The sequence below is a fragment of the Danio aesculapii genome, chromosome 20 (genome assembly GCF_903798145.1).
Source record: "Danio aesculapii chromosome 20, fDanAes4.1, whole genome shotgun sequence".
NCBI classification, from domain to species: Eukaryota; Metazoa; Chordata; class Actinopteri; order Cypriniformes; family Danionidae; genus Danio; species Danio aesculapii.
The window spans coordinates 45,279,648-45,292,182 of record NC_079454.1 but is presented as its reverse complement, the minus strand read 5'-3'; the positions used below and the strand labels follow the sequence as shown (position 1 = coordinate 45,292,182).

At 35.6% G+C, this 12,535-nt stretch overlaps 1 protein-coding gene across 2 annotated transcripts in view; it reads right to left on the bottom strand.

The window, feature by feature from the left end:
• Window positions 1-12,535, bottom strand: part of atad2b (ATPase family AAA domain containing 2B) — a 201,145-nt gene that overhangs the window by 159,820 nt on the left and 28,790 nt on the right. For both annotated transcript variants that reach the window (XM_056480747.1, XM_056480748.1), the window contains exons 15-18: window positions 11,086-11,176; window positions 8,818-9,129; window positions 6,738-6,882; window positions 832-1,018 (exon numbers count right to left, since the gene is read on the bottom strand). In XM_056480747.1, coding sequence (XP_056336722.1) covers window positions 832-1,018; window positions 6,738-6,882; window positions 8,818-9,129; window positions 11,086-11,176 — 735 coding nt within the window. The remainder of the gene's footprint in view (window positions 1-831; window positions 1,019-6,737; window positions 6,883-8,817; window positions 9,130-11,085; window positions 11,177-12,535) is intronic.

Here is a 12,535-nt window from a genome sequence, read left to right as displayed (position 1 = left end):
ATGTACACACTGTCACCTGACGGATGGAGGACAAAGCCAGGCAAAGTGTATTCAGCATTGAACTTCACTGCTCACTCTTCCGTTTTTTTTTTTTTTTTTTTGCAATAAGTTATCATTTTAAAAGTTATGATACATTAGTTAATACGATTTAAAGTAATGTTTTTTATTTATTTTAAAAAATTAGGAAATAAATTACAAATGGCCACTTTAATGTTATACAGTTTGGTATACTTACCTTCGGCCCATGGCTCATAATGATATTTGGTTTTTTATACAAAAAAGTTTTAAAGGTTAACTTAAGAGGTCAAATAATATCATACACATCTTATGAAGGTTATAAGAAACTAAAAACGATCTCACAGTCCATCTTAGACCTGGATAGACAACATTCATTATTACCTACGGTCGATTTACATAAATGTAACTGAAATGTCTGATAAAACAGTGCTGCTTTTTCTCCATGTGATCATGAGTGGAAAACCCAGAAGGTGTAGCATAATAAGAGCTCCGCTGCTTTAGTGTCATGCCGTGCACATTAGAAATTGCTTCAGAGCTCGTTTCAACTCAACAACTTTTAGCTTTACTCTGCTTCATACTACCATGATAATAAGTGGTAAATACTTTCGCTCTTCCATGATTTCTGCACATGTCCAGGAGGTAATGAAGACTACAACTCTCATGATATCACACTGAATCATTAAAATACACCTCTGTTTGCTGTGAATATGCACCCTCTAGTGGTAAAAGTTACATAAAATAAAAGCAACATGATTATAAGCCTATTGCTCCAGACACAGGATGTGTGAATTGTCAGGAGTGATTTGAGCTTGCCTGAGCGCAGGACTCCTCTGGGGATTTGGCACTGACAGAGTAAAGCGTGGGAAGGTCGAGGCGATGCACAGTGAACTTCTCCAGGTGGTGCAGCAGAGCGGGGGCCAGGTGTGTGCTCTGCCCTGCACCCTGGGGTCCCGTCAGCAGCAGCCGCGGCCGGTAAGAGGTGGGCTGCTGGTAGGCAGAACTGAAAGGGAGGGGGGAAAAAAGAACATAACATTTATATTTACACTTTTATCCAAGCAACTCACACTCATGAACACACACCCAGAGAAGTGTGCTGCCCAGGGAGCAGTTGCTTTTCTCGAGGGATTCACCTCAGCTGTGGTATTGAGGGTGGAAAATCTACAGTTGAAGTCAGAATTATTAGCCCCCTTAATTATAAGCCCGCCTGTATATTTTTTCCCCAACACATTTGTAAACTTAATAGTTTTAGTAACTCATTTCTAATAACTGATTTCTTTTATCTTTGTCATAATGACAGTACAGAATATTGTACTAGATATTTTTTAAGATCTTTGAAGTATTCAGCTTGAAGTGAAATTTAAAGGCTTAACTAGGCTAGTTAGGGTAATTATATAGTGGTTTGTTCTGCAGACATTTTTTTATTTATTTGCTTAACTGGGATAATAATATTGAGCTTAAAACGGTTTATAAACAATTAAAAACTGCTTTTATTCTAACCGAAATAACAAATAAGACTTTCTCCAGAAGGAAAAAATATTATAGGAAATACTGTGAAAAAAAAATCCTTGCTCTGTTAAACATCACTAGGGAATTATTTGGGGGGAAAAATATATAATAATTTATAAACTTCAACTAACTTTAACTATACAGTCCCCCCATCTACAATCCCAGAGTCAAGCCTGCAACATTTGGATCACAAGTCCATCCATCCATCCATCTATCTATCCAACCATCCATACAACAATCAATCCACGTACTCATTAATATGTCTTCTATCCATCCAGTCAACTAAATACCTCTCTAACTATCATCAATCCATTTGTTTATCTATACAACGCGCCTAGACTACAGCTCCACACTGGAATTTTGCCAGAGGAAAAATGGTCGTGCCCAACAGAGCCTGGTTACTCTAGGTTTTTTTTCCCTTCACTTTATCAGTTGGTGAAGTTTCTTTTTCCGCGTCACAGCCTTGCTTGGATTGGAACTTGTGGACCTGCGCATCGATGGACTTGCTCTTCAGTGTTTGAACTTTCAGCAGTGAAAATTAAACCACACTAAACTAAACTGAACTTCAACTCTGAAATCTGGACTTTACTAGAACTTCTATGTTAAGCGGATTTGACACAATCTACATTGTAAAAGCGATATAGAAATAAACATGAATTGAACTGGAACAACTATCTATCCATTCAAGAATGTATACTTTCATCTGGATGCTGATATATCTATCTATTAATCAATTCAGCTAAATTGGATGAATTCATCCATCAATCTATTCCTCCATCAATCCAACTATCTATCTATCCAGTGTTCTATCCACCTAACCATCAATCAAATGTATCTCAACCTATATCTATACATCCATTTATCTACCCAATCAATCGATCAAACAATCATTCATCCAAACTATGCATCCATTCACCTAACGATAAAATATATCTAACTGCCATCTATCCATCAACATGTATACATATATCCACCCATACATTGCCCCATAAAACCATTTACCCTGTCAATTCAACTATCCATCAAGTCATGCATCTCAGCATACATCCATCCATTCATCGAACCATAAATCTATCCTCCATCCATTTATCTACCCAACTTTCAATCCATCGAACTATCCAGTTATCCAAAATGTTTTTACTTATCTATCATCCACCCATCCTTTTATTAATCCAACCATCTATACATCCATCCATTTATGCATCTCAGCATTCCTCAACCCCCTCTTGTGCTATTTATCTAACGCTATATTCAACGATCAAACTATCCATTTATCAAAAATGCATTATTCACCCGCCTAACCATAAAGCCATCATCTACATCCAACTATCTATCTATCTCTTCATGCATCCATTCATCAATCCCTCCAAATGTTTATCCAACCATATATCCATCCATCAATATATTTATCTCAGGACTTATCCATCCCTTCATTCTCCATTGTACTGTTCATCTAACAATAAATTTGTCCATCCATGTTTATATCCATCCATCCATCCACCAAACCATTCTTCTCTCCATTCATCTATCCATCCAACCATCTACCCTTCTCTCTATCCATTTTTTGACACAGTTGAGCTGAAAACATGCAAATCCAATTAAACTCAATAGCACCTACACTAGAAGCACATTAGTTTTAAGACGCAGCATTGGGCCCCATTTACACTAATAAACGTTCCACGTCCACAGTGCTGTTTTACCTAGCGTTTCTAAAAAGAAACATCCATCTATTCTTGTATCCATTTATCTAACCATAAATCTAATCATCTATCTAGTTATCTACCCAACATTCAATCAATCATACTATACAGTTATCCAAAATGTTTTCACTCATACATCCATCTATCATCCATCCATCCTTTTATTAATCCAACCATCTATACATCCATCCATTTATGCATCTCCGCATTTATCCACCTCTCTATCCACTCTTGTACTGTTTATCTAATCCTATATTCCTCCTTCCATGCAGACATCCAACAATCAAACTATCCCTTAATCAAAAGTGCATAATTCACTCACCAAACCATCAAGCAATCATCTACAGTATACATCCAACCATCTATCTCTTCGTGCGTCCATCCTTCCATCAATCCCTCCGAAGGTTTATTCATCCAACCTTATATCCATCCATCAATTTTTCTCAGCATTTATTCATCCCTTCTTTCTCCATTGTACTGTTCATCTAACAATTTATTTGTCCATCCATATTTATATCAATCCATCCAACCACCCACCCTTCTCTCTGTGCATTTTTGACAGAGTTGAGAACATTCCAATCAAACCTGTGCACCAATAAAGCACAGATATGGCACTTACACAAGGGAGCAGATTAGTTTTAAGACACAGCCATGGTTTCTTAATTAGAAAAGAGTTGCTGACAAGTGGAATCAAGCTACTACAGCGAACTAAATCTTCAATAATATAATGAAGAGATATAAAGAAGATCATTGATAAAGTTGGCAGCTCTTTAGGAAGGACAGATTTTCATTAATTTGACATCTATACTGTATATTAATATGAACCCCTCGCCAACATCTTATTAAGTATGAGGAGCTTCAAGTATTGATGATCACAAGCTAAAGCCATAAAACATAGTTTTACTGAACCATGATGAATAAATCAATGTAAAAGCAATTGAAGTAGGTCAGATGAAGAACACAAGCCCTCTCAGTGCCGACTGCCAGTTCTAGAGCTTTCCAACAGATGGCAGCCAAACCCAGCATTGGTTTATTATGTAGGTTTAAGGATTTAAACAGAGTACTCAAAATAATTGGGTACACCCCAATATTTTTATCCATTTCTCAGTGAATATAGGTAATATATTTCTGTGCATTTGAACAAAACAGATTTATTAAACGGACATATTTATTAAAATATTATTTTAGTCACCAAACATCTTAAGAAATAGAAAGATCATACATTTAAATTCATGATAAATATTGGGAAAAACAAACAAAATTTGTAAAAATTTAGTTTCTCTTAAATGTTTCTCTTTTTAAATATTTTATTTAATATTTACCCTAACATATCAATTTCAGTGTACTCATTTTGGACTGTTATCGTAAGTTATTTTGTTTAAGGTCCAGATTATTTTGTTTAAGATTAGCTCCAGATTTGGCTTCAGTACTGACTAATCTAATATATATGCACAAATATTATTGTTACGTCCTGTGTTGATTCATGATCATAATTAGTTTTTCTCCTTTTTCCAGTCTCTCTCTCTCTTTTGCTCTTTTCTGCTTTCATCTCTACAGTTGGTTCCTATTGTCTCACGCTGCTCAGCTGTTTGCCGTATCCCCCTTGACGTCATCATACTGTCTCCAATCCAGCCGCATAGGCATGGCCTGGTATAAGATTCTGACGGTGCGATAACTCTGGATAAAAATTTCACGGTTTCACAGTATTGTGATTACTGCTCTAAAATAGATTCTTTTTAAATGTCTGTGTAAAAACTAAAACGTTTCCTCTTTGAACAAAATATTTTATTTTGAGAAACATTTAACATATTTTGGAGCAGTAAACATGTCAGGCTGAATAATTCAAATGAATCATTCTGCTGTCTTCATTAATTTCAAAAACACAGATTTCAGATCATTTAATCTTTTCTGCTGGAGAAACTGTTGTCCTAAAAAACAAAAAACAATTATTTAAAAAAAAAAAAAAAAATGGTTTTCCAACCGCAGTATACCTTGAAAACGGTTACTTTGAATTTCTGTGTTGTGTGTGTCAGTGAATCATTTCAATCCGTTCAGTTAGTGTGTTACATTTTGGTATACGTCGGCTGTTGTCGTCTATTGTCCATTTGTCCACCATCAGTTTTACACTCATCTGAGGTTGGAGAGTGGGACAGATAAGAATGTCATGTGACATACATTGCACACACATAGACTTTGAAATTCATTTTTGTTAGACACACTAGGTTAGGGGCGAGCTCCATCCGCTGTATTTTTGTTTTTCTCTTATAGTGTAGGCCAGCGGAGATCAGCTAGCAAAGTGCTATGCAGGTAAACCTTACTCCTCTAGATTCTGAAGGTGCTCTAGCGACAGATGCTAGAGGCCATAGTCTATAGCCTCCTTGTTAGACCAACTGATTCCCATGCAAATAATCATCGGTTCGATCTCAGCTCAGACCAGGTTGGGTACAGTAGGACCGGTGGGTTACACATGGGGGCTCGTCTGGGATAGGGTAAAAACTGGGCCATTAGAATAGGTTGTTTTGTTTTCTTTATTTCTACACTGTAAAACACAAAAAGCTAAGGTAACTCAAACCGTTGGAGAAAACAGATTGCGACAAAGCATTTAATTTCAAAAACTTATCCTGAGTACTGTGAACTTACTCCATTTACTTACTCCAACTTACTCCAAGCAATTCGAGCACAGTAAAACCCAATAAATAAAGAGAACTCAAACCAACTGAGTACTGTAAAACTCAATAAGTTAAGGCAACTCAAGCTGTTTGAGGAAACTGATCGCTACAAACCATTTGAGTTGAAAAACTAATCTATACGAGTACTGTGAACTTACTCCATTTAAGTTGAAGTAATGAGGTATTTAATTAACTCATTACCTTCAACACTGAGTTCAAAACTCTTTTTAAATGAGTCGAATTAATTTTCAGTAAAGTCTGAGTTAACTCCACTCATTTCATTTAATAAAGTTGACTGTTGGGTTTTACAGTGTATTGTTTGGACGCATCACATCTCTTAAACTCTCCCAGTTACCGGTTTAAACATCTTGTGTCCAGTTTGTTGCCTTTGATTTTCGACATATTTTCGTGAATATTTATTGTTCTATATATATTTATTTTTTCTTTTTCTTTGCACTTATTATCACTCCCTTTTGTAAATAAAACTCACTTTATCGCATTTCGTTATTGGTTATTTGTCCCTCACTCATCGATATTGTGTTTGCTTATGTGAGTCTTCTCCAAAATTAATGTTACTCTCCTGCCCCTTGACTGACCACCTTTGAGATTGTAAAGATAATATTGTAAAGATTCCTATAGAAAAATATTCATTTAAATGAGAGATTGTGAGGGGTGTACTCATATATGCTGAGCACTGTATCAACACTAAACTTGAACTAAAAATGACTTCATAAACTTGTTATAAATAATACTCTCTAACGTTACAACAAGAAAAGTGATCCTCTAAATCTAGCAAATGATGTGAGAATGAAAACAAAGTTCAGAGTGAAATTAAGTGACTCACGTGGTAAAATGAAGAAAGGGTTTATGGGTCGTGCAGGAAGCTGCTTTCTTCGGCGATCCTGACTGCGTTTCATAAATGGAAGCACCACCAAGACATTCCTCATCCTCGCTGTACGAGTCCTCCACCAACAGATGATTGTCAGTGTCTAATATAACAGAAAAGCAACTTTATATGACTTCTGCCGATTCTCTTGTGATGCATTATGATGACACCTCTTTAACTACAACAGAAAAATAAAATTAACTGGATAGTCAGCAATAGTCAGAAATAGCGGTTTTATTTTATTATATTCCAGTATAATTTTAAATCTAATCTAAAGATTTATTTTTAATCTCTAGCTTTAAATTGATGCATGCCTGCTATTTTCATTCTTACATATTATTACTTAGATATTTTAATTTATTTTTTTTATTTATCTGTTCTGCTGTAAAGCACTTTGGATCAACTGGAGTTGTTAAAAGTTGTGCTCTATTAATTTCGCTCTATTCAATAATACAATCTTACTCCTGGCACATTTTATATTTAACATCAAATGCAAATTATCTTATTGTTCATAAAACATTTTTACTTCACAAATACATTTTTGAGAAAAATTTAAGCAGGGGTCAAGTACTGGAAAATGTTACAAGTAATACAAATAAAAACTATTTGAAGCACAAACAGGTAGGGCTGGGCAATTTGGCCTAAAATCTAAATCTCGATTAACTGAACATTTTAACTTGATAACAATTAATGAACAATTATTTTATTTCTTTATGTTTTGTCCTCAAAGTTCACCGACAGGTTTTGTACAGTAAATATGCTCATATTACAAGCAAGAGATTTTTTTATTTTAATAATATATTTTTATCTTAAAAGTAGAAATAAGCTGTATCTCTTCTAAATGAAATAACTCTTGTATATCCTGTAAATCCAACAACAAAAATAAATTTTCAAAACAGAAAAAATTGAATAATGATTTTAAAAAGTAATAACTTTAATAAAATTATTGAATTATTTGCCACTTTAATTTTCTGTAATATATGTTAACCTTTGTTGTTGTTTATGACTTTCTTATTGATAAGTCAAGTTTTTGTACTTTCTGTGTCTCTTGAACTTCATTGGATAGCTCACCAAAAAAAAGATAATTTCATCACTTAAGGCAGTGGTGTCCAAACTCGGTCCTGGAGGGCCGGTGTCCTGCATATTTTAGTTCCAACCCCAATTAAACACACCTGAACCAGCTAATCAAGCTCTTTCTAGGTATACTAGACTTCCAGGCAGGTGTGTTGGAGGAAGTTGGAGCTAAACTATGCAGGACCCCGGCCCTCCAGGACTGAGTTTGGACACCCCTGACTTAAGGGGTTCAAAAAAATTTATTCATTTATTTGTTCTGTTGAACACAAAACAAGATATTCTGAAGAATGTTGGGGAAAAGAAGCCATTTATAGTAGGGACAAAAAAAACATGAAAGTCAATGGCTATTTCTTTCCAACATTCTTCAGAATATCTTGCTTTGCTTCATCTTGCAGAAGAAAAAAACCTCAAACATGCTAGGAATAAGTGAAGGATGAGTAAATGACAATAAGGGCTGCACGATATTGGAAAAATATGACATTCACATACATTTAGTTTTTTGCACGATATAAGCGATATATATTTTGATAAAAATAATTTTAGCAGATAATTTGAACATCTCCATTTGGAAATAATTGAAAAGATTTTATTAATTTAGATCGACTCGGATAATCAAGTCTTTTTCTATACAGTGCATCTACATAAATTATAATAAATTATAAGCAAAAATAAATAAACAAACAGTGCATTACGGTTATGAGACTAACAGTATTTAAGTACAGAAATTTAACAATCAAATTTAAAATAAGATGGTCATCATTGTATACATAATAAAATATTAATATTTAATAACATCTTTATCTGTTAATCTTTAATAAATAATGTAATCCAGCGATGTGACTATTTCAGATACTCACATTGAGATATCCATGCTTAAATGATGTATTGTTAACAACTGTCAATTTTGGGTGAACTATACCTTTAAGTCAATAAAAAGTCAAAAACAAACAAAAAAAAAGGATACCGTGTGTGTGTTCCCTGTGCAGGAGCTCTGCGTGGGGGAAGACTCGCGTCAGGCAGGCCAGTGTTTGATTCAGCGTGGGCTCCAGAAGAGGCTTTAGGACACAGGAAAGGGCCTGGCCAGGTGGAGCGAGGGCTCTCTGTCCGGCAGGTACTATGGAGCGCAGGGCACGACCAAAGTCCTGCGGCCCTAAAACAATGGAGGCCACGTCCAGCTGATAACGCTGACTGCTGCCGTAGATCTGAGGATAACGCCGCCGCAGAGCCGCCAGCGCAGCCTCTGTGCAAAGTGCTTTAATGTCGGCACCACAGTAACCTGAGACATGGAGAGAGAAATGAGGGAGTGTTAGAAATATTTAGATGACAAAAACACTACATGGGCAACTTTAATGGTTAAGTCACGTTTAACACTTATAGTGATTTATGCAATTCTGATCGTCTCAACGCAGCTTCAGAGAGACCGAGAAATTGTAGATTTCTTTACAAAAGCAGTGTGACGCTTGTACATTTTAAAACGTTTTGTACATTTTATGGGTTTAGCAAATAATGATATTTGTTGGAAATGTCCAAAAGATAGAGGCCCGTCATTGTACTGTTTACTAGTTCAGCCTTTTTGGCACCAAACCCTAAATATTCTGAGTGAATGGCTTGGAACATTAATACTACTGTCACCAAGATTATGCTTACAGGGAGATAAGGAACAGATGACAAATATTACAAAAGGAGAGTTCACAGTGATCACGGTGGGGATTTCAGTGACGGCTTGAGTCATCATAGCACTGGAAAACTCCCAAAATTCCAGAGTTAAAAGAGTGGGTTAATGCAGGGGTCACCAATCTCGGTCTTGGAGGGCCAGTGTCCCTGCAGGGTTTAGCTCCAACTTAATAATACATTTTATTTTATTAATAATGCCCTTTTCTAAGACACAAAGCGCTACAACAAAAGAGAAATCAAACATGCAATGAAACACAATACATAAAAGTTCTAAAATACACACAGAATAATCAAGAATGTAAAAATGCAGTCCTAAAAAGATGAGTTTTAGCATCTTCTTAAAACTAGCTAGTGTGGAAGCATTTCTTACAGAATAAGGGAGAGCATTCCACAACCTAGGTGCAGCAACAGAGAAGGCTTTCTCCCCCATTGATTTTACTTCCCTCAACACACCTGCCCGGGTGTTTTAAGTATACCTAGTAAGACAACGGCTGTTTCTCAATATGCGTTCTTCAGCGGCCTTGCGTCCTCGTGTTCTCGTGCAACGTCATCATCAACTGCCAAAGTTCAGTTCCAAAACTCAAAACCGCAAGAACGGAGGACGCGTGAAAGTACCCGGATGTGTTCTTGATATCGAGGACGCACTGATGCAGACTTGAGCAACGAACTCGCTCTAGAAGTCCCAGAAGTCATTGCAACTGGAGGTGGGAAGTGCAGCATTTTATATAGATTTGTTTGTAAGTTCAGAGATATATCACTTACTTATCTCAGGAGTTTCCCTAAAGAAAACGGTGAACATAAGCATTACTATGAAAGTCTTAATAAAGGAATAAACACATTAAGGGTGTTTATTTGTTGAAATTAGTATAAAAATCGGTTTTATTTATATTGTGCAACATATATTTGTAATGTTTTTATGCAGAGTTTATATTTTGAAAAGTGGAAAAACAATAAAATCGTTGTATGAATGCTGTAACGTTTGAGTAATTTAGCATTAAAAACGCGTGAAGGTCACTTGACAGCATCTCATTTCTCAGAGGACGCGTTCTCTGTTCTCATGGTCTCCCGAGTTCATTCTTCCGAGGACACCTGGCAAGACCGGTCTTCACAAGAACGCAAGTCCGTTCTCTGCGTTCTTAGAATTGAGAAGCAGGCCCTGATTAGCTTGTTCAGGTGTTTCTCTGCCAACTCACACAACGCATTCTGTACTGTACGAGTACAGCGTCTGCAACCAATCAGGATGCAGAACACAATGTGCTGTTATAAATAAAATGTTAAAAAAATAAATACATTTAAAAAGCATGTCAAATTGCACAAAAAAAAAAAAAAAATCTGTGAATCTGCGAGACCGTGAAAGGTAAACCGTGTTATAGCGAGGGACAACTGTATTCATCAAATAATATTAATATCTTACACATAAATATAAATATAGACTGAATATCAAACATGTTCTGATTGGCTGTGATTTTTGTCACAGAGTTGGCTTGACACTAACATACAGTTATGTTCAAACTAGTCGGTATAAAAGTGAAATGCATCACATTCCCATCAGTCTTACCAACACATTTCTCAGCTAGCTCATCTATGAAGGGTTCGGCTAGTTTGGGGCTCCATTCCCTGGTGTGGATTTCTAGAATGTGCTTTCGAGCCTGTTAGTGAGCATAAACACAAAACACAGACAGTGTACAGATTAAACAAATGCACAGCAAAACTGTTTTGATCATAAACACTTAAAGGGCTGGTGAAAACATATGAGCTAGCGTTTGATTAGCAAGCACCCTGCTGTGAAGACAAACTACTGCATACGCACATTCAGAAATTACACTGACACAGATCTGACGTCAGAACACACGCTTCAACAATTTATTTAGCTACATTTAGCCCACTTAAAAACTATGCTGGGGAATAACTATGACAATCATAGAAGTTATAAAGTTTTGCACATCTATCCAATGATATTCGGTGTAATTAGCTCAGCTCGACAAACTCGACAGCTTGCTATTTCACGAATGTCTTGAACACTTTCGATGTTAATAGGTGCTTTAGATCTGCTGGTTTCAGATTGTTGAATGATTTTTTTCCCCCCAAACTGATTGGCACAATTATGCATTCACAGTGGTATAAACTGTTATGGGGTGGTCAAACATACATTTAATTATCTATTCTATTGATTATTAATATTATCATTTATGTAGATTTAGATGTAGTAGTAGATTTTGATATAGATTTAGATGTAGTAGTAGCAGTAGTAGTGAATGTAGATTTATATGTAGTAGTAGATGTTAGTGTAGATTTAGATGTAGTAGTAGATGTAGTAGTAGTAGTGGATGTAAATTTAGATGTAGTAGTAGATGTTAGTGTAGATTTAGATGTAGTAGTAGATTTTGATATAGATTTAGATGTAGTAGTAGCAGTAGTAGTGGATGTAGATTTAGATGTAGTAGTAGATGTTAGTGTAGATTTAGATGTAGTAGTAGTAGTAGTAGTAGTAGTGGATGTAAATTTAGATGTAGTAGTAGATGTTGGTGTAGATTTAGATGTAGTAGTAGTAGTATTAGTAGTAGATGTAGATTTAGATGTAGTAGTAGTAATAATAGTAGTAGATGAAGTAGTAGATTTTTATATAGATGTAGTAGTAGTAGCAGATGTTGATGTGGATTTAGATGTAGTAGTTGTTGTGGTAGTAGTAGTAGTAGATGAAGTAGAAGTAGTAGATGTTGATGTAGATTTAGATGTAGTAGTAGTAGTTGTAGATGTTGATGTAGATTTAGATGTAGTAGTAGTAGTAGATGTTGATGTAGATTTAGATGTAGTAGTAGTAGTAGTAGTAGATGAAGTTGAAGTAGAAGATGTTGATGTAGATTTAGATGTAGTAGTAGTAGTATTAGTAGATGAAGTTGAAGTAGTAGATGTTGATGTAGATTTAGATGTAGTAGTAGTAGTAGATGTTGATGTAGATTTAGATGTAGTAGTAGATGTTGATGTAGATTTAGATGTAGTAGTAGATG